Genomic DNA, 27,558 nt, shown 5'->3' on the forward strand with positions numbered 1-27,558 from the left:
GGGACAGATGGAGCATCAGTCTGATGCTCCATCCACTGAGGTAAGTATGAATCTAAATTTCTTTTTTAACCCATACTTCTCTTTTAAAGTGGAAGTCCATGCAAAAAATAAAATCCCTGCATCTATAGACACCACAGATCTAACACTAACCTCTCTATACCTGTAAATATAAAATTAGTATACATACCCTTTTGGAAGCTGATCTGACCCGCTCCGACCGGATGCCGAGCCGCCAGCCGCGGCTACACTGTAGAGGCAGGTGATGAGGAGACGGACGACGACGGACGCCCCATAGTAACGCTATGGGTGATGTCACTTCCCTTTCATTTCACAGTCATTTTCGGCCGTGTCCTCTGCAGAGCTTCCGCCACTGGGAATCGGGTCAGATCAGTTTCCAAAAAGTTATGTATACTCATTTTTTCTTTACAGGGATAGAGAGGCAAGTGTTAGATCTATGGTGTCTATAGTTGCAGGGGTTTTCATTTTTGCATGGACATTTTGATACACTTCAAGATAAAAAAAATATTTTGGAGTTCCACTTTAATAATTTTCATTTATAACTGCAAAAGAGCCAACTGTTTAAAGATAAATAATATAGAATCAAAACAAACAATATTAGTACATGGCTAATTTTATTAAAACTCTCAAAAAATATATATCAGTGGTTGCCTGCCAAGTCCATTAATGTGTCTATTCTTTCTAAAGCCATTTAATGGGGTCTGACATCACATACAAAAGTTCTTTTCCACAACATGATTAAATAGAAAACTTCCATTGCTGAAGGGATAAATGGATAAAGTTCAGTGCATGTTTGTTCTTCATGTTTCAGCAGGTCAAAACCACCAACACAATACTGTACCATGGGATCTGAAGCAGGAGGAGACTCTACTGTAGCACTGTCCATTACAAGAATGAAAACAAACAGGCAATATATTTTCTGCTAAACTAGCAGAAAAAAAAAAAAAAAAAAAAAAGGGGCATAATTTGTATATTCAATGTGCTGAATATTTAATGTTTTCACAGTCAGGGGCTGCGTATATATATATATATATATATATATATATATATATATATATATATATATATATATATATATATATATATATATATATATATATCCTCTTTGAAGTATTTTAACGGCCTTTCATTCACCTAGGTCTTTTCTAGCATTGGCTCTGTACTATGATCAGCAGTACATGTGAGGCAGTAGTGCCTTGCGCTGTTGGTTGCTCCTGGCGAAAGGCATATGGAAAAAAAAAAAAAAAAAAGAAGATTCAATCTTCTCGCAAGTAAGCTTCTGGGACCTCTTCGTCCGACAAGCTGCTTATTGGCCCGTCCCTGCTTCTTGGACTGTCCCCATCAGGAGGATTGACTTTGTCTTCGTTCTTGATTTCCTCTGATTGAAAGGCAGCTAGCAAAGCTTCTGCCTTAAGAGCAAGTTCACGTGTCTCTTGTATTTGTGTCTGGACCAGCTGAATGTGATTCCGCACTGTTACAGAAGCTTGATCAGCACCTGTTTAATAAGAGTACATTTAACCATAGGAACTACAAGAATAAAAACAAAAAACTGTCATAATAGAAAAATATTATGCCACCCAAATCTCTCCTCCTAAGCAAGCTAGTTGCCTGGTGTTTATACTGATCTAATGACTTCAGTATAGTTTAAGTCACTGACATGGAACACATATAAGGTTAAGATGTTGACAAAATCTACATACTGGTATTTAAATCTCTGACTTGGCAATTAGACTTTTCAGAAGGAAGTCAGAAATAGCAGAGAAGGAAGTCGGAAAGGAATAGCATCCTATGAATTTATTTATAAAGTGCCATATTCTGTTTACAGAGCTAGAGAATTATATATATTTTGGAAGTAGTGAGAGGGAAAAAAAAAAAAAAAAAAGGAAAAAAACGAGTGCACACAAATGATGGCCCTAGCAAAAGGTGTCAATGCTGTAAAATGGCTCTCAGGATGCCTCTTGAATTTGGCATGCATTCTTTCACAAAGTAAGGGAACCCAACCGTCTTCTATAGGTCAATATGCGGCCTTGGAATGGATCGATCAGGCATAATGAATTTCAGTCACTGAGCAGAAGCAGTTCAATGTGATCACAATTTGAAAGTTGATTATAAAAAAAAAAAACAATGTATACAACATGATACATTATAGTTTATGAATAAACATCTGTACTGTTTTAATACTTCACTAATTCAAATGTGTTTACTGCAAGTCTTGTCACACATACATACACATCTCTATCAAGCACACACAGAAGTATTGGAGAAAGAAAACAATCATTCAGAAAACCCTCCAGCAAGAACAGCAGTATATCAGTGTAATTCTGTACAGAGCTCTTACCAGCAAGATAAGCCGCTTCTGCAGCCATCTCAGATATTCTTACAGCCCGCGCCCAGTTACCCTCGTACTTCAGATATTCATCCTGCAAATTCTTCATCTAAAAACAAAAAGTAACATCTGACTGCAATGAGACGGCACAAGCGAGTACAGTGTCATAATGGAAAGCACAAAAGTTAATGAAAGAAATGTATAATGGCTTTGGGTCAATATTATTAGTTCTTTAAAAATATTTAAACTGCATTTTTTTTGGTTCTTTTAAGTCTTTTTTTTTTTACAAAAAGTGTTATTGAGTCTTGGGTATTAAATATTTATTTGTACAACTGACAGAGGATTCCCAGAGCACTGTAGGTTAGTTATAGAGGCAGAACAACAGACACAAAAGGGGGTTATTTAACAAAACTGGAGCATGCAAAATCTGGTGCAGCTCTGCATAGAAACCAGTCAGCTTCCAGTTTTTATGGTCAAAGCTTATATGAACAAGCTGAGATTAGATGCAGATTGGCTACCATGCACAGCTGCACCCGATTCTGAGTGCTCCAGGTTTAGTAAATCTCCCCCACTGTTTGTGTTGCAGCTTCTAAGGGCTCTTTCACACGGGCGAGCCCGTTCAGGTCTGCCTGCCAGGTTTTTATGCGGACCTGAACGGGCGCTCCGTGCTCCTCTATGGAGCCGCGGATGTCAGCGCTGCCCGCTGACATCCGACCCGCCAAAGTGTGACGAAGGAAAAAACTACTTTTCCATCCGTCTGGCGGATCGGATGAACACAGACAGACGGTCCGTGTTCATCCGATCCCCCCATAGGGGAGAGCGGAGAAAAGACAGGGGGTCCCTGCACAGTGTGCGGGGACCACCCTGTCATCCGCTGGCTCAGCGGGCATCAATGGAGCGATCCCCGCTGAGCAAGCGGAGGTGCACGGGGCCGATCATTACTGATCCGCCCTGTGTGAAAGGGGCCTAAGGCTTGATTGAATCTTTTTGCTATAAAGACTCATTGAGGAGAATTTAATAAATCTGGATCAGACAGAATCTGGATCAGCTGTGCATGGTAAAGAGTTACCTTTTCGCTTTCATTTTCAAAGCCTAATTGAACAAGCAGAAACTAATGAACCATTTATAATATAAACTACTGTATAAATAAAGCCACTCCAGATTGTGTCTGCTCTGGTTCTAGTAAATTGCTCACACTGCCCTCTATAAACAGATTCTCAATGTAGATCACCACCGGCTAGCTGGACAACGTGTGTTTAAATATTTTAGTCTAGACAGAAATTAAGAAAAATTAGGACATGAGGAAATGGTTACATATTTACAAACCAAAAACAAAATTTCCTACCTCCATTGTCTGTTTCTTGCTTTATAATTGTATGTGCTCATGCACAATGGATGACTATGGCCATACACATTTTTGAGACACTTACAGCTAAGTCACATGCCGACACAGTCAGTCTGCTTCTGTCTGCAACCATTTACATGTAATCATAGATGGAGTGATTATCTGCAGTTAGGGACAGATGTGCACCCATGGGGTTTGTGTCCAGGAGCGCAAATTCATCCTTAAAGCATGGGTCGAATTCCAAAATAATTTTCTTTTGAATTTCGCACCAATAGTCGGCTGCAGCAACGGCCGATTTTTCGTGCGGCCATCGAATCGGTGTGATCGGGCATGTTGGAAATTTTCTGAAAAACAAATGATTTTCTAATCCATTATGGGAGAATCGTGCAAGAAATAATCGAAAAAGAAATGCGTATTAAAAACGCAAGAAAAAGAAAATTCCCGGAAAGAAAGAAAGATTCTCAGCCATGAATATTATTTTCTATAGCAACAGGAGGTGAAATGGAAGGCTTGGTTGGTCGAATTTTAAAACCAATGGTGGCTCATCATCCGATGAAATTTCTGATTTTCAAAAGTAAAATTAATTCAGAATTGATGAGTATGGCCTGCATCAAGGCAGGTAATAGCACCCCTGATTTGTACAGGCTACCTGCAGCTGATTGGATAAACCAGTCCACACCTGCTGCAGAAATATGCCAACCTGGGCAGTGGCTGGCCCTCATCATCCATGTGCATGAGCCCCATTACATGAAAGAAAAGTCAGTTTTGACAAATATAAGCTTCTGATGAAAAGGGCTCACAGACCCCTAAAACAACAAGATATAATCCTCCCAGATACACAAAATAGTTGTGATGATCTGCACATGTCAAAGTTGCAAAATCTGGGTGTTAAGGTTTGTTTTACCCTGGTCACAAAGGGGTTAATTAAGACAAAAAGAAGGCTCACAGATTTAGCCATGGTTCACACTGGAGCGATTTGACATGTCAAATGGCATGCCAAAAATCGGCAGCAATAGCACTGTCGGAATCATTTGCTTTGCCGTTCCGATTCCCAAATGTAGTTTCTGTACTACTTTTGCAGATGTCAGGTGCGATTTCTATTGACATCTGTGCAGAAATCCGCACAGATGTCTCTGAAATCGCCCCAGAAGTCGGGGCTGACATGCAGGAATGAAATTGTTCAGCTGAACTCGCGCAATTTCATTCCCGCTGTCAGTGTGAACCTAGGCCAACATACACCTCCTTCTCTAGCAATTTAAAGAGGCGCTAAACTCTTACCTTCATTCTACATGGCTAGTGAAAACGGATAACAGGCTTAGAGCATAAAAAACGTATTCCTTTTATATTTAACCACTTCAGCCCCAGAAGGATTTACCCCCTTAAAAGACCAGGCAATTTTTTGCAATGCGGCACTGCGTTACTTTAGCTGACAATTGTACGACACTGTACCCAAATCAAATTTGATCACCCCTGTGGTTTATTTTTTGCACTATAAGCAAAAAACTTAAAATGTTGAAAAAAAAAATATTTTCTGCTATAAAACAGTAAAAAAAAAAAAAAAAAAAAAAAAAAGGAAGGATAGATATATCAATTTAGGCCAATTTGTATTCTGCAAAAAAAAAAAAAAATGTATATAACAAAAATAAGAAAGACCCAAAGAGTGTATATTGATTGGTTTGCGCAAAAGTTATCGCGTCTACAAAATAGGGGATAGATTTATGGCATTTTTATTTTTTATATTAACAATAGCGGCGATCTGCGATTTTTAGCAGGACTGCGACATTGCGGTGGACAGAACGAACTACCTTTTTTTGGGAGCCAGTGACAATATTACCGTGATCAGTGCTAAAAATATGCACCGACATTGTACTAAAGGCACTGGCAGGAAAGGGGTTACCATCAGGGGCTTGACCCACATTATTCTGTTACGTGGCTCAGTGGGAAATAGCTTGCTTGTGGGATTGGATGCAGGCTAAATGACAATAGAAGCGTTACTGCACCCAAATGTCCAAAAACCGTGCCCAAAAAAGTTCAGTAAACATTTCCCATTTTTGGAGCCTACAGTCCTTGTAAAACAGGACACAAAGCAGGTGTTATGTATGACTACTTCAAGGCCTTGATCTCTTTTCCCCAGCATGTGAAAGCGTTATTGCTACACCATACGTAAGTGACAAGTGGGAGACCCATTAGCCCTGCGGACAGCATGTTGGGACACTAATTTTACATGCGACTCCAATCAGGCAAAATGAAAAACAAATCAGGATTACCTGCACACGTGCCCCAATGATCACCTGCCAGATGGCACCTTCTTCATTTGAGTTCAATTTGTTCACAAGAGAAGTATATTTTTTCTGAAGCGAGACAAGTGCATACACAGTCTGTATAAATAAATAAAAAAAAAAAAAGGAAGAGGGTTAAAAGAAGAAGAATTTTTTTTTTTTTTTCATTTTTTTTGTTACCAGTACAGATGATACTGACCTTACCCAATGCAGTAATAAAACACTTTAAAGTGAAATTAAAGACTTTTTTTATGTCGTTATACTTACCTGCTCTGTGCAGTGGTTTTGCACAGAGCGGCCCAGCTCCTCCTTTTCTTGTGCCCCTCACTCCTGCCATATACCCCCACAGCAAGCAGCTTACTATGGGGGCTCCCGAGCCGCTGCTGTGTGTCCATTCAGACAAGCAGCCACCGCCCCCCCCCCCCCCCCCCATTGGCTCACTGACTTTGATTGACCGTAGAGGGAGCCAATGGCACCCACTGCTGTGATTCAGCCAATCAGGAGGGAAAGTCTGGGGCTGCACACAGGTTTTTTATCTTATTGCATAGAATAAAACATTCTGCCTCTAGAACCATTTTAACCACTTAAGGACCGAGCCTCTTTCTGAGATTTGGTGTTTACAAGGTAAAAACATTTTTTTGGGCTAGAAAATTACTTAGATCCCCAAACATTATATTTTTTTTCCTAACACCCTAGAGAATAAAATGGCGTCATTGCAATACGTTTTGTCACACTGTATTTGCGCGGCGGTCTTACAAGCGCACTTTTTTGAAAAAATAGACAACAGTAAAGTTAGCCCAGTTTTTTTTATATCATGAAAGAATGTTACGCCGAGTAAATTCATACCCAACATGTCACGCTTCAAAGTTGCACCGTGGAATGGCGACAAACTTTTACCCTCAAAAATCACCATAGGCGACGTTTAACCACTTAAGGACCCCTCACTGTATATAGCTGTAATTTTTTTAAAGATGGATATCTCAGTAACGGCAGCAGCTGCTGCCACAACCGAGATATCCATCTTTTCAGTGAGCGGTTCTTTAAACCAGTGGTCATAAACCCTGTCCTGCAGGGCCCACTAACAGGCCAGGTTTGCAAGATAACTGAAATGCATCACAGCGGATATCATTTGCTCCTCAGTGATTGCAGTATTCTAGACTGCATCTCCCAAGGTAATACATAAAACCTGGCCTGTTAGTGGGCCCTGCGGGACAGGGTTGATGACTACTGCTTTAAACGATAACAGTGGTCTCCACGGCGGATTCGCCGCAAGATCACCGTTTTCGGCGGCGGGAGAGGGCCCCCTCCGCCGCTTACCGGAGCCGATCGGGTCCTCTCTCCTGCTCGGCTGGGATACGAATGAGGGCAAGATGGTGCCCATAGCATAGCAGGGCGGAAGCGACGTCAAAACGTCACTTCCGCCCATGCTACTTAACCACTTAAGACCCGGACCATTATGCAGGTAATGGACCTGGCCAGTTTTTGCAATTCGGCACTGCGTTGTTTTAACTGACAATTGCGCAGTCGTGCGATGTGGCTCCCAAACAAAATTGGCGTTCTTTTTTCCCCCACAAATAGATCTTTCTTTTGGTGGTATTTGATCACCTCTGCGGTTTTTATTTTTTGCACTATAAAACAATATGTATTCTTCTACATATTTTTGGTAAAAAAAAAAAAATATTTTTACTACTAATGGGGGTGATCAGCGATTTTTTTCGTGACTGCGACATTATGGTGGACACATCGGACAATTTTGACACATTTTTGGGACCATTGTCATTTTCACAGCAAAAAATGCATTATTTACTGTGAAAATGACAATTGCAGTTTAGGAGGTAACTACTAGGGGGCGCTGTAGGGGTTATGTGTGACTCATATGTGTTTCTAACTGTAGGGGGGGGGGGGGCTGGACGTGTGACATCACTGATCGCCTTTCCCTATATCAGGGAACAGACGATCAGTGACATTGCCACTGTGAACAACGGGGAAGGTGTGTTTACACAGACCTCTCCCCGCTCTTCAGCTCCTGTGACCGATAGCGGGACACCGGCGGCGATCGGGTCCGCGGGTCCTGCGGCCGCAGTCTTGGAGCGCGGGACCCACGGCTGGGCACTTAAAGGGGACGTACGTGCCTGTGCCATTCTGCCGACGTAAATGTGCAGGAGGCGGTCCTTAAGTGGTTAAAGGAATATTTTTTTTTTTGCATTTTAGTCTAAATATGAGATCTGAGGTCTTTTTGACCCAAGATCTCATATTTAAGAGGACCTGTCATGCTTGTTTTCTATTACAAGGGATGTTTACATTCCTTCTAATAGGAATAAAAGTGACCCATTTTTTTATTTTTATTTTTTGTGTAAAAAAATAAACAAATAAAAATAAATAAGAAAAAAAAAAAAATTTTTAAAGTGCCCCGTCCCGACGAGCTCGCGCGCAGAAGCGAACGCACACGTGAGTAGCGCCCGCATATGAAAACGGTGTTCAAACCACACAAGTGAGGTATCACCGCAAACGTTAGAGCGAGAGCGATAATTCTAGCCATAGAACTCCTCTGTAACTCAAAAGATGCAACCTATAGAATTTTTTAAACGTCGCCTATGGAGATTTTTAAGGGTAAAAGTTTGACGCCATTCCACGAGCGGGTGCAATTTTAAAGCTACTATTTTTATTTTTACCTGAGATAAAGATATCAATTCTTTTTCTTCATTAATCACTCATTGTTCTCACGGGTGGTCAATATTAGATGGTCACCACACACCTTGATTTTGTCATACTTATACTAACCTAGCCACTCATGGCACTTATCAGTTAGTATTACATTGTTTATTTTGTTTGTATTTGATAACTTCAGTTTTGTCATATTTACATTCATATTTATCACAGCCAGTCACGGCAAAATTTACTGGTTCATAGTGTTTGTATAATATTATTCATTTTATTTTTTATTTTGGTAGCAATATCACAATTTTCACATGTATCGGTCTTGCGCTGTACCTCACCTTTTACCGCAATTTTAAAGCGTGACATGTTTTACTCGGCGTAACATTATCTTTCACAGTATGTAAAAAAATTGGGCTAACTTTACTGTTTTTTTTTTTTTTTATAAAAAAATAAGACAAGTGAATTTTTCCCCCAAAAAATGCGCTTGCAAGAGCGCTGCGCAAATACGTTTTGACAAAAAGACCACCATTTTATTCTCTAGGGTGTTAGAAAAAAATATATATAATGTTTGGGGGTTTTAAGTAATTTTCTAGCAAAAAAAGAGGGTCTTAATCTTGTAAACGCCAAATCTGAAAAACAGGCAAGGTCCTTAAGTGGTTAAAAAATTCTACAGGTTGCATGTTTTGAGTTACAGAGGAGGTCTAGGGCTAAAATTATTGCTCCAACGATCGCGGCGATACCTCACATGTATGGTTTGAACACCGTTTTTATATGCGAGTGATGCTCACGTATGCGTTCGCTTCTGCGTGGGAGCATGTCGGGATGGGGCGCTTAAAAAAAAAATAATAATAATTTTGCATATTTTTTTTTTTGATTCTGACCATGTTTTTTTTTTTTTTTTTTTTTATAAAAAATTTGGGTCACTTTTATTCCTATTACAAGGAATGTAAACATCACTTGTAATAGAAAAAAAGCTTGACAGGTCCTCTTAAATATGAGATCTGGGGTCAAAAAAAGACCTCAGATCTCAAATTTAGACTAAAAACGCAATAAAAAACAAAAAACATTGCTTGGCTCAATGTTTATAGAAATTAATATATTAACGTTTGAACATTAATATTATGTTTATCCAGTTATTCAGGTTTTTAAGTGATTGTAAAGTCACATGTACCAATTACTTTGAGCCTCCCTTTTAGAGCCCTGCTGTCCTGTCATGTGACCTCCCTCTGCTTCCCTTCCCAGGGAGTACAGTGGGAGGGGCTGAGATTTCCCTCTGATGAAAGCAAGCTAGCAGAGGGAGGTCATGTGTCTGCAAAGCAGGGCTCTGCAAATAAGGTATTTAGCATTACTTTTAGGAAAACACAACAACTGTACTGAACAGGGACCTCAAACAGAAAAGATGAAAGTAATTAACGGCTTAAGGACCAGCCGCCGTCATACGGTGGCAGGTTGGCTCTCCTGTGCGAATCGCCGTAGGTGTACGTCAGCCACTTTAAGAGCAATGCCGGAGCTGGCGGCCGCAATGTCCGTCGTTCACTCCACGGAGAGCCAGAATGAGGATCTGTCAATGTAAAACAGACAGATCCCCATTCTGACAGGGGAGTAGAGAGAGATCTGCTGTTTCTAGTAATCAGGAACAGCATCTCTCTCCTCCAGTCAGTCCCATGCCCCCAAGTTTGAAACACCTCACAGAGAACACATTTAACCCCTTGATTGCCCCCTAGTGTTAACAACTTCCCTGCCAGCGACATTTACACAGTAATCAGTGCATTTTTATAGCACGGATTGCTGTATAAATCTCACTGGTCCCCCAAAAAAAAGTGTCAAAAGTGTCTGATCTGTCCGCTGCAATGTTGCAGTCCCGATAGAAATCGCAGATCACCGCCATTACTAATAAAAACGCCATAAATCTGTCCCGCTTTGTAGACGCTATTACTTTTTCGCAGGCCAAACAATTTACGCTTATTGCGATTTTTAACCACTTCCCGACCGCCGCATGTATATGTACGTCCACAGAATGGCACGTACAGGCAAATGGGCGTACAGGTACGTCCTTGCCTTCTAGCGGGTGGGGCGGTCTGATCGGGACCCCCCCCCCGCTACATGCGGCGGTCGGATTCCCTCGGGGAGCGATCCGGGACGACGGCGCGGCTATTCGTTTATTGGCCCTCCGTTGCGATCGCTCCCCGGAGCTGAAGAACAGGGAGAGCCGTATGTAAACACGGCTTCCCCGTGCTTCACTATGGCGCTGCATCGATCGAGTGATCCCTTATATAGGGAGACTCGATCGATGACATCAGTCCTACAGCCACACCCCCCTACAGTTGTAAACACACACTAAGTGAACACTAACTCCTACAGCGCCCCCTGTGGTTAACTCCCAAACTGCAACTGTCATTTTCACAATAAACAGTGCAATTTAAATGCATTTTTTGCTGTGAAAATGACAATGGTCCCAAAAATGTGTCAAAATTGTCCGAAGTGTCCGCCATAATGCCGCAGTCCTGAAAAAAAAAAAAATAAAATCGATGATCGCCGCCATTAGTAGTAAAAAAAAAATAATTAATAAAAATGCAATAAAACTATCCCCTATTTTGTAAACGCTATAAATTTTGCCCAAATGAATCGATAAACGCCTATTGCGATCTTTTTTACCAAAAATAGGTAGAGGAATACGTATCGGCCTAAACTGAGGAAAAAACTATTTTTTATATATGTTTTTGGGGGATATTTATTATAGCAAAAAGTAAAAAATATTGAATTTTTTTCAAAATGGTCGCTCTATTTTTGTTTAGAGCGCAAAAAATAAAAACCGCAGAGGTGATCAAATACCACCAAAAGAAAGCTCTATTTGTGGGGAAAAAAGGACGCCAATTTCGTTTGTGAGCCACGTCGCACGACCGCGCAATTGTCTGTTAAAGCGACGCAGTGCCGAATCGCAAAACCTGGCCTGGGCATTTAGCTGCCTAAAGGTCCGGAGCTTAGGTGGTTAATATGGCAAAGGCACTGGGCTATACATCTTGTGCCTTAAAGGGACAGAAGCAGTTTTTTAAATTTATTTTTTAGGGTTACAACCACTTTAACTGAAGTACCCATTATAATATGCAAGCACGCACACTGTGGGGACTTTGCTTACCTTGGTATATTCTGTAAGAGATTCAATAAGTGCATATGTAGTCTGAGACAGGAAAGTCTGGGTGCTGTCTGTTACCAGAGATGCGGCCCTTTTTATGAGGGATTCATTTGATAATCCTGGCTCTGACCTCTGCTAGGAAACACAAAAATACAATTATTGTAGCATACGTGGATTATTCACATTAGAGATAGATATGCAACATAAAAAACATTTCACTGAAGCAGTGTTAATTTTATTTTTCGCAGACTAAATACCACTAAAACAATTGAGATGACTAAAATACGACCAAGTCTAAAATGGCATTTTAGTCAAAAGTCTATGACTAAACCTAAATTTAAAGTCAAAATAAACACTGCACTACCACATAAGAATATGTAGGGGGCAAGAAGGAAGAAAGGATTTTTGATTGGAGATTATATATATATATATATATATATATATATATATATATATATATATATATATAAATATATTTATTTATTTACTTACTTACACTCCCTCTGGCTTCCATGGCACAAGAGTGACATTCTCCTCCTGCCGTACAAGATCCCAGGCAATGGCGAGTATGCCGAATCTCATAGGAATATACTGCAGTAAAGTGTTGGGAGCATCTTCTCAGTGAGATTTAGATGTTGCCAGAAGGACGACATTAATCCGGCCTGGGTACTGCGGGGGAGGGGGGGGGGGGGGGGGGGGGTAAACACAGGAAAGGCAAATCTACTATTTAACTTTTTTCCCCTCTACAGGGGTTTTTTTTAATAATGATCCTTTTAGAAAAGGTAAGAACCGTTAGACACTTAAAAAAGCAATTCTTGTATTTGCAGCCACGCCCCCTAACAGCAAGAATCACTCCCTAGGAAACAATTAACCCCTGCAGCGCCACCGAGTGGTTAACCCCTTCACTGCCATGGTCATTTTTACAGTAATCAGTGCATTTTTATAGCACTGATCGCTGTAAAAATTACAATGGTGTCAAGTGTCCGACATAATGTCGCAGTCACGATAAAAATCGCTGATCGCCACCATAACTGTTTAAAAAAAAATATTTATAAAAATGCCATAAAACAGTCCTCTATTTTGTAGAAGCTATAACTTTTGCGCAAACCAAACGCTTATTGCGATTTTTTTTATTTTTTATATATTTTTGGGGGATATTTATGATAGCATAAAAGCATTTTTTTCAACATTGTCGCTTTATTTTTGTTTATAGCAGAAAAAAATAAAAACTGCAGAGGTGATCAAATACCACCAAAAGAAAGCTCTATTTGTGGGGAAAAAAAAGGACACATTTTGTTTGGGAAACACGTCGCACAACTGCGCAATTGTCAGTTGAAGCGACGCAGTGCCGAATCGCAAAAAGTGGCCTGGTCTTTGACCACCAAAATGGTCCGGGGCTGAAGCGGTTAAAAAGTGGATAAACCAATTCAGCAGGTAGAGTGATCTATACTGGTAAAAATCATCATCTTACAACCTTGCCTCGTGTAACATAAAACCTTCATTCCACCTACCTCCAAATGCTTACACCAAAGTAAGCTTGATATAAAAGTTCAGTTCCTGGCTGGGATGTTGGGAGGGTAAACAGAACACACACTTAAAATAGGGCTGCAACTAACGATTATTTTCATAATCGATTAGTTGGCTGATTATTGTTTGGATTAATTGGTTAACGTAAAAAAAAAAAAAAAGTAATTTTGCAGCGATTTGCATTTTTTTTTTTTTTTTTTTACCAAATTGTTGTTGGGCAGATTAAAAAACACAAATTACCACAAAAACACATTACATGCTTTTCTGCAGCTTCTCCATTGAAGTATATTGAACCAAAAAAACAAAATAGCACCGTTTTGCCTTAAAAAAAGTCCTTGCCCTTTCCAAATACGCAGCAGCCGAAAAAAAATCATGGATGTGAACGTGTCCCATAGGAAACCATGTAAATGAACTGTAGTGTGTTTCTGCAAAAAGCACCAAAAAACACACAGAGGTGTGACCCAGGCCTGAGATGTTTAGTAAATAAATAAAATTAGTACAAAAAGAGCAAATAATAGCTACTGTAAGAAGTACATTTTTTACTGTTGGACAGTGAAAAATATTTACAGTAGCGATTTGCTCTTTTTGTACTATAAAGGGCTAATTTTAGTTTTTTTTAACCCCATTGTGTTACTGGCCCATTTATCGATTATGAAAATGGTAATCGATTAATTTCATAATTGGCCCTACACTTAAAACACAGCTAGAAGGGAAGCTAGAAGGACAGAAATATGGGACTGCCATTGCCAATCAGCTTCCAGGGCTTTCATCCAGACGCTGCCTTCACTTGCCATGTTGCATGTTCCAGGTTAATGACCCATTAGGTGGTAAGCCAAGATCAGGATGACTTTTAAAACAAAGTAGCCTCTCCATTTTTATCCTCACAGAATGTCTTTTTTTTTTTTTTTAACAGAGATGTTTTCACAAGATCTCTTTAAATGACTTAACGTCTTTATGTTTATACAAGTATTAAAAGTTTTTTTTTTTATAGGCCTGGAGTTACATCATGTATGCTCTTGCACTTCCTCTGTGGTTTCATTATTATTCTCATGTATTGTCGGTTATTCCTGTACACAATTTGTCACACCATCCGAGTGGTTGAACACAAATGTATAGAAAGAGGAAGAATAAAATAATCTTGCACCAGCGTTCCTATAACATGTGGTTGACCACCGCTCATACTTATGCCCCGTACACACGATCCGATTATCCGACGAATGATCGTCCGTTTTATTTTGTATGCTAATCTCATGTCGAATCTGATGAGATGACTAAAGTCACGAAAATTCTCGTACGGCAGAATAAAAAAATCGGAAGTGATGTCATGTGTTGTAATGCATTTGTATTGCATATCCGAACGACAGCTGTACTGATTATACGAAAATCGTACGATCTGGCATCGTACGAAAAAGATTTTCGTGCATGTCCGATAAATAAAATCGGATGCACTGTCCTGATCGGCTCTTGGAAGCGCTGTACTAATGATCCGATTATCGTACGATCGTTTCGAAAGCGGCATTTTCCGTACGATTTTCGGATTGTGTGTACGGGGCATTAGGCTGGGTTCACACGGGTACAACACCACTATTATCCTACTTTGCCCTGCAATATCGGTCCTATATCTGGGTCCTACTTCCATCTGACTTGAATGAACAGGATACGATTTTGCTCCGACTTTGAGATAGTCGACTTGTCCTTTGACCATTCAAAACAATCCCAATGTAACATAAAATTATTTTCCTGTTTCTGTAATCACCAAGTCGGATGTCACAAGTCAGATGGTTAGGACGAGGATAAGACTTTGATCCGCATTCAATTATATAGAATGGGCTGAAAAACTAACCAAATTCAGACCAAAGTAGTGCAGGAAAATTTTCTAAAGTCGGACCGACTTGTGTCGGACCAGTAAAGACGGCTCTCATAGGGAACCATTGATTTGTACACGTCATGCGACATGTGCTCCCAAAGTCGGAGCGTATCACACCAGGGCTTTAAAGTGAAATATAGTGACTTGGCTACAACTACACACAACATGGTCCTATAAAAGACAATGTAAAATTAAAGTGTTAAAGCGGAGGTTAACCCTAAAAACAATGTTCTAACATTACATTGTGCTCACTCTTGACATTGACTGTACACCGATTTTTTTTTTTTCCCCATACATACCGTTGTATCGCTATTTTCCCCGCCGGCTTTCCGGGTACTGGCTCCCGTGGGAGTGGGCGTTCCTATGCACAGGCTAAGTGATTGACGTGATGACAAAAACTTCCCCCGGCGCATAAGGTGCGTCACAAGTTGCCGAAAGAAGCCAAACTGCGAGTCGGCTCTATACGGCGCCTGCGCACCGACGTTCGGCTTTTTTCGGCAACTCGTGACGCGCCTTATGTGCCAGGGTGAAGCTTTTGTCATCACGTCAATCACTTAGCCTGTGCATAGGAACGCCCACTCCCGCAGGAGCCACTACCCGGAAGCCGGCGGGGAAAATAGCGATACAACGGTATGTACAAAAAAAAAAAACAACATCAGCGTACAGTCAATGTCGAGAGTAAGCACAATGTAATGTTAGAAAATTGTTTTTAGGGTGAACCTCCGCTTTAAGTGCAGCGCAAAAATATAAAATGGTGTACAAAAGTCCAAATGGTGCAACAAATCCAAACTTTGTGAAACAAAAGTCCAAATGATAAAAGTGAAATGAAGTCCAAAATTGTGTAACAGCAAGTTCCTGAAAACCTTCACCAGTGACGTTAAATTAAATTGGTGATCCCCCCCCCACCTCTGATAAGGTTGGCTACTCTCACCTTACCAGAGGTGGGGGGATCACCAATTTAATTTAACGTCACTGGTGAAGGTTTTCAGGAACTTGCTGTTACACAATTTTGAACTTCATTTCACTTTTATCATTCGGACTTTTGTTTCACAAAGTTTGGATTTGTTGCATCATTTGGACTTTTGTACACCATTTTATATTTTTGCGCTCCACTTAACACTTTAATTTTACGTATCTATTGGATTTTTGTGAATTTCCTTCAGTGTTCAGCTTGCATTAAAGGGGGTCATTATTAATATTATCCCAAGTTGTTTTCGCGCTGATTGCACCTTTTTGCTTTTACTATAAAAGACAATGACCAGAATAACTTGTCCTTCAGGGCATTGTGTTACAGTTCTAACTGGCTGCTGTGAGAAAGTCCTTAGAAGCAACGACCATCTATCGTAGTTACCATGTCTGAGCAGAAATCAGCAAACTGTTGAGTAGAATTGGAAATCTAACCAAGCTCCTCATAAAAATGAGACTGTCCTGGCAAAAAAAAAAAAAAAAAAGGTAATACCTCTACTGCTGTCCAAACTTTGGAATGTCATTCTACCGATGAGTTGTCTTCTACTACAACCAACACTTCTGAGTGTGATGATCTTCTGGTTTCCAGCTGCACAGAGTGGTTTCTGCTGCCAAACATCAGTGCAAGACACAGGGAAGAACTACTCAACAGTGGGACACCAGAAGACCATGGAAAAATCATCCACCGTCTCTTAGATTTCTTGAGAACATCTACTTCCCGATTCTGCCACCCTCAGTATGATTTCTGTACTGCACTCTACATTGCAAAATAAATTAAACCAACTTTTCAAAGAGTGAGACATTACACTAAGGTCAGGACAGATGTCCGACAAACATTTTCAGGCAGACACCATTAGTACTATACAAACACAGATTTTTGTTATGAACCTGGTACATACATACATATACAGTAGCTGAAATCTTCATCTTGTACAGACACATTAAAGGAAACTTGTCTGACTATAGAGGCTGCCATTGTTGAACCCTCCCTGTGAAAGAAGCGTTAACCTGGCTTAATGGACACCTGTAATGATTGAAACAAGAAGGCTGCCATTGCTGACATCTCCTGAAAATGCCAATTGCCTGGATGTCATGCTCACCCTTCTCTTTTAATACTTTGAGTCACATGGAACAAGTAAACAAAGACTTGCAAGTCTGACATCTGCACATTTGTTCTATGTCAGCAACTGAAAGTATTAAAAGCTTACCTTTCGTAACAACTACTATTTTCAGAAGGCGGCTTCTGTATTTCTCCTAGTATAGGTTTTATTGAAGTGGTATAAGCAACCTGTGAAAACCCTTGGTATTTAGGAGCATGGCTAAAGGGAAGATTTTTTTTTTTAAAACAATTTAAAATCTCTCCTTCAACAAAGATCAGATGAAAGTAAAAGATTGATATCTGTTATGCAATCAGACACAGAGGGATCACAGAGCAGTATTTTACACAAGAAAGAAGCAGGTAGCATCTTTAACCACTTAACAACTGCAAGCGGTGATATCTGAATGATGCCTGCAGCTACAGGCATCATTCAGATATTGACGGTTTTTGTTGGCAATTCTGCACACCATAGGAAAGATCATAGCGGCTGCTCCGCCGCTTAAACGTTCTTACGAGCAGTGAAAGGGGGCGGTGAAAGGGGACGTCCAACCCCCCCCACCGGTGCTTCTACCGACTCACCTGTGCAATTGGCGAGTCGGTGACAGGATCCGCCGCCCCGGTTCTTGACCATAGAGATTTCCGGCGGACCAGATGGTCGCCGGAGTCTCTAGGATTGTCGGAGGCCGGGCCCGATGTTATGACGCCACGCCCGGCCTCTGCATTTAAAAAAAAAAAAAGCCGCGGCTGGGAAGCCAGGTTAGTTTTTATTTTAGGCTTCCCAGCCTAGAGGTGAGATGTGAGGTCTTATTGACCCCATATCTCACTGTAAAGAGGACCTGTCATGTCATATTCCTATTACAAGGGATGTTTACATTCCTTGTAATAGGAATAAAAGGGATCAAAACATTTTTTTTTTGTGTCAAAATAAAAGTAAAATGAACAATAATTTTTTTTTTTTTTTTTTTTTTTAAAGTGCCCCTGTCTCCCGTTCCATGCAGAAGCGAACTCATACGCAAGTCCCACCCACATGTGTTCAAACCACACATGTGAGGTGTCGCCGCAAACGTTGGAGCAATAATTCTAGCCCTAGACCTCTTCTGTAACTCAAAACATGCAACCAGTAAAAAAAAAAATGGGGAATTTTAAGTACCGAAGTTTGGCACCATTCCACGAGCGTGTGCAATTTTGAAGCGTGACATGTTCGGTATCTATTTACTTTCATCTTTTACATTATGCAAAAAAAATGGGCTAACTTTACTGTTTTGTTTTTTTAAAGCATCAAACTTTTTTTTTCCAAAGAAGAATTGCTGCGCAAATACCGTGCGAGATAAAAAGTTGCAATGACCGCCATTGTATTCTCTAGGGTCTCTGCTAAAAAAACATATATAATGTTTGGGGGTTCTATGTAATTTTCTAGCAAAAAGATTATGATTTTTACATGTAGGAGCGAAGTGTCAGAATTGGCCTGGTTGTCAAGTGGTTAAGGCTTGGTTCACATAAGAGCACGCAGCAGCTCACAGCAGGAGTCCGGCGAGTCCTCGTTCACAGTTTCAGGTCTGATTTCAGATCAAATTTTTGGCTGGATTTGGACCTAAAAACTGAACAAAAGATGCACAGGATGCAAATCGCACCGGAGATATGTGATCCGGCTGCATACAGAGCGGGTCACAATCTCCTGCTGTGCAAATGGGATATAGGGAAACCCGCATCCAATTTGCACTAGTGTGAACCCAGCCTAAAAAAGGTGTATGTGATTTAAACAAAACATAAACAGTCACCTAGGTCGATGCAGCATCTTTCCCCGTTGTCTCTAGACTGAGAACTCAGCAATCAAACACCCCTGTTTGTTCAGTTCTCAGTCTTAAGTTAGCAGAAAACCAGTGACTGTCAGTCACCAGCTCTCTGCTCTGCCCCTCCAGTGCCAGGCTGTGGAGGCAGAAGCAGTTGGCTCAGGATCTCCACAGTACTGAGAGGCTGAGCCAGCTGCCAGTCAGGCCTCTGGGTCAGGATCTCTCAAAGCCTGTACTGGCTGAGTGATGTCAGGCGACAGTGGACATTAGCCCATTGGCTGAATATGGGTCACAGAAGTGATCCACACAAAAAGTAGGACCAAATGAGCCTTGGCCCTACTTCTTTAATCATTTTAAATGATATCACTTATAGGTCAAACTTTCCACATTAATTGATAACACTGCACAATAATGCTATAGTTTCTTATATTTTCTTTACCTGCCCCACAGGAATAGCACAGAGACTTGTCCCAACTCCAACAGAAAGTACTTGACGCCATGAACCTTTAAAAAGGCCCAAAAAAGATCTGTTTTGGACAACTGAAAATGGCTGCCTGAAAAAAAGAAAAAAGTGAAAATAAAAAATTACACATTTTTTGAAAATAAACACAAAATATTTAAAGTGGTTATAAATCAAAGAGCATGAAATATGAACAAATCATTTCCCTGTATAGTGTGTACTTATCTCAATTAAGAGCACCAAGTGTTCTTTCTGTCCACTACTTCGTTCCTCTGCTTATAGCATGAACAACTTCTGAGGCCCGTACACACGACCGAGTTTCTCGGCAGAATTCAGCCAGAAACTCGGTCGGAGCTGGATTCTGCCGAGAAACTCGGTCGTGTGTACACTTTTCAGCAAGGAACCCGTCGAGGAACTCGTCGGGCCGAAAAGAGAACATGTTCTCTATTTTCTCGTTAGTCAATGGGAAAAGTCGGCCCGCCGAGTTCCTCGGCGGCTTCCACACTGAACTCGACGAGGAACTCGATGTGTTTGGCACGTCGAGTTCCTCGGTCGTGTGTACGGGGCCTGACACGTTTTCCTGACACCAAGAGAAAAATGGTGACAGGGGATGGAGCTCCAACTGAGTGACAGCCTCACTTATGTTCCTGTGTGCTGTATGAATGGGGCTGTGTCCCTTCCCTCCAATCAGCTCTCAGACCTCTCTGCACTGAGCTCTGCAGGGTGCAATTTCAGCTATCCGCCCCCTCTTTTTTTCTGAACTCTCAGACAAGCTTGTCGATTGAGCACTTTGAAAGCATGTAAAGAAGGGAAGACTGCTGATAAACAAGTACAACTTATGTAGGAGGATTTTTGAATCTCCATTTCATGAGGCCAGTCACCTCACTGGGTATATGTAAGGGTTTACAACCACTTTAAGAAATACATACCAACAAAAGGAATGCTTTGCCCTGACACAAGCAACTGCATCAGAAGGTTTCTGTAGTGGATATCTAACCAGGTGGGATAAATTATTGACTGGATCCCATGTAAATATTTAAAGGGGTTGTAAAGCCTCGTGTTTTTTCACCTTAATGCACCCTACGAGACCTTCCCAGAGGGTGTTAGCTGTTGCAGGGGGGAGCAGCAAGAGCAGCTGTGGAACCCCAGAAGAGGAGGATCGGGGCCACTCTGTGCAAAACAAACTGCACAGTGGAGGCAAGTATGACATGTTTGTTATTTTTAATTTTTTTAAACGTGAACCTTACCATCACTTTAACCACTATCTAAAAAAGGTAGCAAATATGACATGGACATCAGATTATAGGTACCAATTGTCTTGCTAATAATGGACCTTAAAGAGGAAAAAAAACACCACCTGCAAGTCAAAGGCATAATGAGCTAGTATGCATAGCATACTAGCTCATTATGTAATACTCACCTCAGATCGAAGCCCCCGCAGCCATCCTCGTTCACCGCTTGGGCGGCCGACATTTCTCCTGATTGATTGATTTTTGAGCTTAAAGGGGTTGTAAAGACAAAAATATTTTCCTCTTAAATTAAAGTCTGACAGTAGCTGATGAAGTAAAAAGTAATGTTTTGCATTATAACTAGTTTGATACCTGTTGAAATCAAGCCGTTTTATTCACCTCCAGCACTCCTGAATCATTATTCTCACTGACTTCCTGGTTTGCGGTGCACATTCATTCTTGCTACATCACAGCCTAATGGGAACTACAGTTCCCATTAGGCTTAGCCTCCATGCCTGTGAGGGATAAGAGAGCATCTTCACGCAGGGCTGTAGTCATAGGGAGGGGGTGAGCACATTCTGCTTTCCACCATGCAAAACAGCTCAGATGCTGGTGGAAAGCAAGAAGAGGAGAGACAGGAAATGGCATTTTCAAACCTGGATTACTGTATATTGGAGGTCAAAAGGAAAAACGAGGTAAGTGATATTTAAATGCTCTTGCTTACAGCAATCAATTGATCTAATAAAAAACAAACCTTTAGTGTTCCTTTAATTAGGCGCCAAATGCCCACTGTGAAGTGAGCGTCTAAGCGCCGCTGGTGAGATGTAACTTTGAATCAATCCGTGGTGAGGAAGAGAGAGAAAAGAGAAGAGAGGGCGGTGAAAGGAAAGGGTATCCAGCCCTTAGGGGAGCAAGAGGAAAGAGCCGTGATGGGTGTTACTTCCGGGTATCACGGCTCAGGCGCTGTGATTGGCCGGAGCCGCGATGATGTCAATCCCACGCATACGCGCGGGAGCCACCAGTCACGGCCTCCTTTAGAAACGTCACGATCGCCGTTGCTAAAGTGCGCCTGTGCCGTAGACATCGGCGCCCGTGATTTTTGTCAATATCTCCTAAATCATGGAGGTTTAGGAGATTTCAAGCACCTACAGGTAAGTCTTAATCTAGGGTTACCTGTAGGTTAAAAGGATTACAACCACTTTAAAGTGCATTGTGACCTACCACGGCATGGATCTCAGGAGAAGAAAAAAAAAAAAAAAAAGAATGTTCTGGTCAGCAAATCATACATCTCCCTTGCTGTAGTCATGGCATTAAAGTGGTTGTAAACCCCCCCCCCCCCCAAAAAAAACCCTGCAAGACAAAGGCTCATTATGCTCATTTTTGTGCAGAGCATACTAGCGCATTATGAAATACTCACCTTAGCTCAAAACCCCTGTAGCGGTCCCCGCACACAGCTCCGGACGGCGACATCGCTCTCGGAGTTACTTCCAGGTATCGTGGGCTCCGGTGCTGTGATTGGCCGGAGCCGCAATGAAATCACTCCCGCACATGTGTATGGGAGCCACTGGTAACGGCACACTAGCTGAAGCAACGGGACTTTCAAGTGCAGTCGCTGTAGATCTGGGGGGGACATGCAAGGAAAATTAAAAAAAGCATTTTAGCTTGCACATGATTGGATGATAAAATCAGCAGAGCTTCCCCTCAGATCTACAGCGACTGAACTTCCATGTGCACTTGTAGTGCAAAGTGGATTTGCCTTTCGTAATCAACCCCTTACATGCGGACGTTTTCTTTCTATATGTATGGCAGAATGTATGGAGATACAGCCAGCTGAGATCGGCACATACATCTAGGAGCTATACTTTGTGGATGAGACCAGATGATCGTCATACCCATAGAAGGATTGCTGTCCTAAATGCCCATTTGATCTGCAGTAATATTCAGATCCACTTGCAAGGTGAGCGAACATTTTAGCTGGTAGAGGAGCACCTGTGTGGTAGTGGAGTACATGGTTTATAAGGGTGAAGAGCCCTCCACACTTGCACTTTTTTTTAGATATAGAAAACTGTGGACTATTAGGAAGCTTTTTTTCAGTTAAGCACATCATCATTTTTAGGGGTGAAGGGCACTAAACACTGACACGTGTTTGAATTGTAGCACTTTCACTTTATTGCAGTTTTTTTTCAATATTTGGATTTTTTTTTTTTGTCATTAAAAGGGGTTGTAAAGGTTCGTGTTTTTTCACCTTTATGCATCCTATGCATTAAGGTGAAAAAACTCCTAGCAATGACGCCCTGCCCCTTTTTACTTACCTGAGCCTGTTCACCTGCTGTGCGCACGTGTCCGGCGTCCTCTTCTCCACAGAGTTTAGCCGTTGATTGGATAAATTGATAGTAGCGCAGCCATTGGCTCACGTTGCTATCAATCACATCCAATGACCGGGGGCCGAGTGATACAGTCAGTGGCTATAGCTGCCGGCTGTATCAGAACGCCCACAAGCTAACCCCCTTGGGAGATCAGAACCTTACAACCCCTTTAAGAGCCAGTTCACACGGGCGACTCGTCAGGTGACTCAGCCGCCTGACAAGTCGCGCTCCGCTCTGTTCAATGGAACGGTTATAATAGGAGCGACTCAAGTCGCTCCGACTTAGAAAAAGGTTCTTGTACGACTTTGGGGGCGATTCAGGGCGACTTACATTGACTTCAATACAGAAGTCATTTTGCAAGTTGCCTCTGAAGTCGTCTTGAGATCGCCTTGCCGAGTCGCCCCCAAAGTCGTGCCGCCCCAGTGTGAACCGGCTCTAAGGGTATAAGGGGATGATGAAAATTATTATCGGATGACAACAATGTTTAAGCACCTTGGATTATGTTTACTTAATACCAGAGGTTGGTCATATAATTAGGCAATCAGTTTTAAGCAGCGCAAATACACACATTATCCCCCCCCATCACTACAGTATTATATCAGATCACCATATTAGTGTCACTAGCTACGCCAGTCAGACCCCCTTTCACACTGAAGACCACCTTCACTAGCAGGAAAGCGCTGCTCTTTTTAGTAGCGGTGTACGGCCAGGAGAAAGAATGGGCTTCGTCAGTGCTGCCTATTGATTTCAATGGCAGGGGCGGTTTAGGAGCGCTGTATACACCTCTCCCTCACTGCCCCAAAAGATGCTGCTTGCTGGGCTGTTTTTCTATGTCCTGCACGGGGAACCACCTCAGTATGAAAGCACTCAGGCTTTCACACTGGGGAGGCAGTTTACAGGCGCTATTTTTAGCACCAAAATGACTGTAAAGCGCATTCAGTGTGAAAGGGTTCTTCGTGTACCACCCAGTGAGGGTCTGTCAGTGCCAGATTGCCACTATATCACAGTCCCAGCTTAAGTTGCTGATTACGGCCATTACAGTATAGTGTCTATAGCTGTGCAAATTATATACATACATACACACACACACACACACACAGTTTATAGACAATATAACTTACACAAACCAATTATTGTACACTTGCTGAGGTTGTTTTTTTGGTTTTAACAAAGACATGTAGCGGAATACATTTTGGCCTAAATTTTTAAAGAAAAACTTTTTTTTTATTGAATACGTTTTATAACAAAGTAGAAAACATTGTTTTTTTTTTTCAAAGAGTCTTGTGAATGGCCCGACTCAAATTTATTCCGGGACCAGGAAGTCCCCCTATTGCTGCCGGAACACGGCACCGTATACTGAATGTAGCTGATGCCAAATACAGTTTATACAGCACAGGCCAGTAACACACCTCCTGTATAAGTGCCCCCACTCTGGGTGAAGGAGCACCTTTGGACAGCAGAATTGTCAGGCTCTCTTGGGGGTTCAGATGAACTAGCAGATTTAGGTACACTAACAAATTGACACCAAATTAATTTGTCTCAATCCTCTACTACATCTGCAGGACAGCTTGTTACTGGCTGTATCAAAAGCCTCAATTAAAAAAAAAAACATGCAGTCATCCCATCTAAGAACTGTTAAGCTGCTATATAATAATATTAGTTTATATGTATAATACTGTTTTAGAGCGGAGCTCCACCCAAAAGGGAAAGTTCCACTTTAAAGGGGTTGTAAAGGAATATTTTTTTTTCATAATAAGCATCCTTTACCTGCAGACATTCCTCTTTTCACTTCCTTATTGTTTGTTTTTGCTCAGAAGTTTCTCTATTTCTTCTCTGTTCTGTTCACTTCCTGCTTGTCTGATTTTACTCACCACCATGAAGGGAGGCTTTACTGCGGTGGTCAGTGACGTGCTCGCCCCCTCCTGGGAACTACATCTGTGTGGCAGGACGCTCTCTACGTGTTAGAGACTTCAAGGAGATGTGAATTAGTGGGCGTGCCGCAATGCATACTGGGAAATGTAGTTCTTACATGAACAAACGGTGCAAACCAGGAAGTGAATGAGAGAATAGAAACTAGAACGCCGGAGGTGATAGATAAGGAATCTAATGGGTATTTACTTGTTTTTTAACAGAATCATTACACTATTCTGTCTGTCTACCTTGCAGACATTAATTTTAGGCAAAAAACGTTTTCCTTTACAACTCCTTTAAGGCCTCCTCCCCAGCTCCTGTTTGTGAAATGGAGCTTTTTGGGAAGGGGAGGGGGAAGAAGGGACTCGATTTTGACAGGTACCCGCTCCCACTTCCATTGCCTTAGGCCAGTGTTTCCTCAACTGCAGTCTTCAAGGCACCCCAACAGGTCATGTTTTCAGGCTTTCCATTATTTTGCACAGGTGATTTGATCAGTTTCACTGCCTTAGTAATTACCACAGCTGTTTCATCTGAGGGAAATCCTGAAAGCATGACCTGTTGGAACGCCTTGAGGACTGGAGTTGGGAAACACTGCCTCAGGCCCCGTACACACGACCGAGTTTCTCGGCAGAATTCAGCCAGAAACTCGGTCGGAGCTGGATTCTGGCGAGAAACTCGGTCGTGTGTACACTTTTCAGCGAGGAACCCGTCGAGGAACTCGTCGGGCCGAAAAGAGAACATGTTCTCCATTTCCTCGTTGTTCAATGAGGAAAGTCGGCCCACCGAGCTCCTCGGCGGCTTCCACACTGAACTCGACGAGGAACTCGATGTGTTTGGCACGTCGAGTTCCTCGGTCGTGTGTACGGGGCCTCAGGCGATCAAAATTTCCCCTCCCAAAGTCTTCTGGAACACATGGCAGGTCCCAGAAGACTATAGGATCAGTCACGGAGTGCAGCAGGAACCCGGTTGGGAAGCTGAAAGCTGTCACAGCTGGGTGCCCATAGTGAAGATGCCGGCGAGGGAGGACACAGGGTGAAGACGGCTAGGGGTGAGCACACTGCTGGACCGTGGGACAGGCGAGTGGCTGTTTATTAAGTCAGCAGCTACAGTTTTTGTAGCTGACTTTTAATTTTCACTTCAGAGTCTGGAACTGCCCTTTTAAAGGATTGCCTACAAGGCACTTTCACCCCCTTCCTGTGCTGTCACACTTTGAATGACAATTGCGCGGTCATGCTACACTGTAACCATGTGAATTTTTTTTATCATTTTCTACGCACAAATAGAGCTTTCTTTCGGTGGTATTTTTTTTAATAAAAAAATCAAAAATTGAGAAAAAAAATAAAGTTTTTCTTAGTTTGTCATTTTGTAAACAATTTTTCTCCTTTGCCGATGTGCAACGATGAGCACTGATGAGGCGGCACTAATATGACGCACTTATGGGCACTGATACTGCAAGGAGATGCTGCTGATCGGCTCTCCACACACTCTCAGTGTGAGGTGATGAGAGACGATTACCAGAATTTCTGCGTTTACATGCAACCCGCTGTGATTGCACACAGCTGATCACCCACGGCTCTTTACAGAGATCGGGGTCGCGCCGTGTCCTAGCAACACAGCGGGTCGCGATCTCCATGTGGCCATTCTGATGCGCCATCACCCAGAACGAGACCCGCACTGTCCCTCCATCATTGGACAGTGGGCTGCAAGCAGTTACAATCTGACCGCACAATTAACTCTAGATTCCCCAACACTAAGTGACATGATGCTCTACTCAAAACCGTCCAATCAGTCCGTATCTAATCAGGCAGGCCAGTGCACTACATAGTTGGTAGATCTAAAGCTTACCACACGTTACAGCCTCCTTTAGATCACCACTAGGTATGTAGTGTAAGGGCCTGACAGATTGGATAGGCCCTCCTAATAATACATAGTATGTAGATCTGATTGTATAGACACTGTAGGGTCAGATTAGAACAAGGTGTATAGGGCTCTTTCCTTAGCCTGGTTGATTCCAGCTGGATCAGACAACAGTGGTGTATACCGATCACTCTCCCCTCCTCCATAGGTGTCTGGGAGGATCACATGGTACCGGTGACATCACTGTGCGCCCCTGGAAGTCATTAGCACAGCCAGTGTGACAGGTCAGCCTCCTCCATACAATCACTGCGTGTCACACAACATCTCCAATGAATACAGCAGCTGTACAATGTCAGTGTGTGATACACAAGCCGTGCTGTCCTCTCTCCTAACATACAGAAAACCCCAACTTCCTCAAACAACACACTGCCCGGCCAGGACCGCCTGGAACAATGACAAGCCCCGGCAACCCCGGTCCGGCCTAGATAAATATGACATGGCTCAGTAATATAATACCACACGCGATCTATATACCTTAGAAGGCGAAAGACATTCCACACAAACCGCCTACTGAGAGACGCCATCTTACAGGTGGCAGCCGGATGTGATAAACATGCCTATGCAGGAAGTAGAGCTCGTACCTGATGTCTGCTGCCCTCTGCCGGACAAAGGAGATATTACATAGGTCATAGTGCAGGTACATTATGGAGCCAATCTGCATTTCCCA

The 27,558-nt window shown here is 42.1% G+C and overlaps 1 protein-coding gene across 4 annotated transcripts; it reads right to left on the reverse strand.

Moving 5' to 3' along the window:
* Nucleotides 1-1,251: 1,251 nt before the first annotated feature.
* On the reverse strand, nucleotides 1,252-27,473 carry DIABLO (diablo IAP-binding mitochondrial protein). Of its 4 annotated transcripts, none has more exons than XM_040347160.1 (6): nucleotides 27,366-27,473; nucleotides 19,448-19,562; nucleotides 11,763-11,891; nucleotides 5,957-6,067; nucleotides 2,357-2,453; nucleotides 1,252-1,513 (listed from the first exon to the last, which is right to left on the reverse strand). In XM_040347160.1, exons 1-6 carry the CDS (start codon nucleotides 27,413-27,415, stop codon nucleotides 1,275-1,277), a joined length of 741 nt encoding a protein of 246 aa, XP_040203094.1. In that variant the 5' UTR covers nucleotides 27,416-27,473; the 3' UTR covers nucleotides 1,252-1,274. The 4 variants fall into 4 exon arrangements, with proteins under 4 accessions (XP_040203094.1, XP_040203077.1, XP_040203086.1 ...); XM_040347143.1 differs by having other exon boundaries at nucleotides 11,763-11,894; XM_040347152.1 differs by lacking the exon at nucleotides 27,366-27,473 and adding an exon at nucleotides 22,115-22,182.
* Between the last annotated feature and the right edge of the window lie 85 nt (nucleotides 27,474-27,558).

The sequence above is a fragment of the Rana temporaria genome, chromosome 1 (genome assembly GCF_905171775.1).
Source record: "Rana temporaria chromosome 1, aRanTem1.1, whole genome shotgun sequence".
Taxonomy (NCBI): Eukaryota; Metazoa; Chordata; class Amphibia; order Anura; family Ranidae; genus Rana; species Rana temporaria.

Bases quoted from the DNA above. Each gene is read 5' to 3' on its own strand.
- DIABLO (XM_040347134.1), bottom strand. From the start codon at position 22,167: ATGTCGCCGTCCGGAGCTGTGTGCGGGGACCGCTACAGGGGTTTTGAG. The intron at 2,454-5,956 runs GTAATCCTGATT...TTTTGTTTTTAG, and splicing joins TCATTGGGGCACGTGTGCAG to ATGAAGAATTTGCAGGATGA. The intron at 1,514-2,356 runs GTAAGAGCTCTG...CTTATTAAACAG, and splicing joins AGAAGCGGCTTATCTTGCTG to GTGCTGATCAAGCTTCTGTA.